At 36.0% G+C, this 1,927-nt stretch overlaps 1 protein-coding gene across 1 annotated transcript in view; it reads left to right on the forward strand.

Annotated features, from left to right (window-relative positions):
- The window catches only part of LOC106877879 (lipoyl synthase, mitochondrial), an 18,694-nt gene extending 17,104 nt beyond the window's left edge, over nucleotides 1-1,590 (forward strand). Inside the window, exon 3 of the mRNA XM_014926920.2 lies at nucleotides 820-1,590. Within this exon, the coding sequence (XP_014782406.1) occupies nucleotides 820-1,511 (692 nt within the window). The 3' untranslated portion in view covers nucleotides 1,512-1,590. The remainder of the gene's footprint in view (nucleotides 1-819) is intronic.
- Nucleotides 1,591-1,927: the final 337 nt, after the last annotated feature.

A 1,927-nucleotide genomic window follows, 5' to 3' on the forward strand; every position in this document is an offset into this window, starting at 1 on the left:
TGTTTTGTGGCTATTTGTATTAGTTTCCCTTGCTTCTGGAGTAGGTATTTTTGCAGTCCTATAGTGGTTATTTTATAATAGTTTTCTAGCTGTATAAGACCCCTGCCACCTTCTGTGCGTTGTATATATAGCCTTTCTATGTCAGATTTTGGGTGGTGCATCCTATATCCTGTCATTATTTTTCTTGTTTTCCTGTCTATTTTACATAGTTCGTTTAGTGTCCAGTTAAGGATGTTGTAGCTGTAGCTACAACATTATTATTATTATTATTATTATTATTATTATTATTATTATTATTATTATTTCTATGGATTGGATAAGTTTGCACTGTGGCATCTTTCCATAATTGTTTGACCCTATGTCAACTTGTCTCTTGTTAGACCTCACATCTGGTCTATCTGTGCAGTATATTTGTTTCTCACTGACTCACGTGTTGATAACTTTAAGAACCATATCTTATTTCTTTTTACCTTTCCTCATATCTTCATTATTTTACACCCCTTATTCTTTCTTTATTTTGTTGCTGGCAGGGATTGAAGAGGTCTGCTCTAACACATCTTGCATTTTAGTGTGGTCCTTTCTCGTCTGATAAACTCAACAACAGTGAAAACAAGCAACCTTTATAGTTGCCTCATATACTTTTGGTTTTGATACCCTTCCTACCACTAACCATTTCACAGTGTGGACTGTGTACATCTAATCATTCCACCAGTTGTTATCTGCAACAAGACTAAAGAATCACCTTTACCTTGCACCAGTTTTTAATCTTTTCTTTAACAATTTTAAATTGCATTCTAATACAATATTATTATTTTGCAGGATGCCGTTTCTGCTCTGTGAAAACTTCACGAGCTCCTCCTCCACCGGACACAGATGAACCAGTGAATACAGCCAAGATCATCGCATCTTGGCTAGTAGATTATATCGTAATAACTTCAGTAGACCGTGATGATATCGCAGATGGTGGAGCTGCCCATTTTGCTGAAACAGTAAAGCAGGTGAAAACCCACAAGCCAAAAATTCTAGTGGAATGTCTTACCTCTGACTTTCGTGGTAACTTAGAATCTGTTGAGAAAGTTGCTAACTCAGGATTAAATGTTTATGCTCACAATGTAGAAACAGTTAAAGACTTCCAGTGGCTTGTGAGAGATCCTCGTGCTAATTATGACCAATCAATGAAGGTTCTAGAACATGCCAAAAATACTAACCCAAAGTTAATCACAAAAACATCTCTTATGTTAGGATTTGGAGAATCTGATGATCAAGTTTTACAAACAATGGAGGACTTGAGGAAAATAAATGTGGATTGTTTGACATTGGGTCAGTATATGCAACCGACAAAACGACACATTAAAGTGAAAGAATATATTCACCCAGATAAATTTCAATATTGGAAAGAAGTCGGTGACAAATTAGGATTTGCTTACACTGCTAGTGGCCCATTAGTAAGATCCTCTTATAAAGCAGGAGAATTCTATCTGAAAAATTTGGTGAAAAAGGCAGCCTCTTAGTTGAGAAGCTAGTCAGAAATTTCCTTCATACAGGTATCATATTTAATGAATTTATTGTTAATAAAATCTGTTAATTCTACCGGGTTTGTGTACATTTTCTGCATTTCATAACTGTTAATTTGATGGAATTTTACAGACTGTTAGCTTTGTCTTTTTATGGTGCATATTTAGTGGTTAGTGGCACTCCATTACTTATGATGACAAGGGTTCCAGTTGATCCGATCAACAAAATAGCTTGCTCATGAAATTAACGTGCAAGTGGTGAGTACTGCACAAACACATGTACACTTAACATAGTTCTTGGGGAGATTCAGCATGACACAGGAGGTGACAAGGCTGACCTTTTGAAATGCAGGTACTATTCATTTTTGCCAGCTGAGTGAACTGGAGCAATGTGAAATAACATGTCTTGTTGA

Source organism: Octopus bimaculoides, chromosome 13 (assembly GCF_001194135.2).
Source record: "Octopus bimaculoides isolate UCB-OBI-ISO-001 chromosome 13, ASM119413v2, whole genome shotgun sequence".
NCBI lineage: Eukaryota > Metazoa > Mollusca > Cephalopoda > Octopoda > Octopodidae > Octopus > Octopus bimaculoides.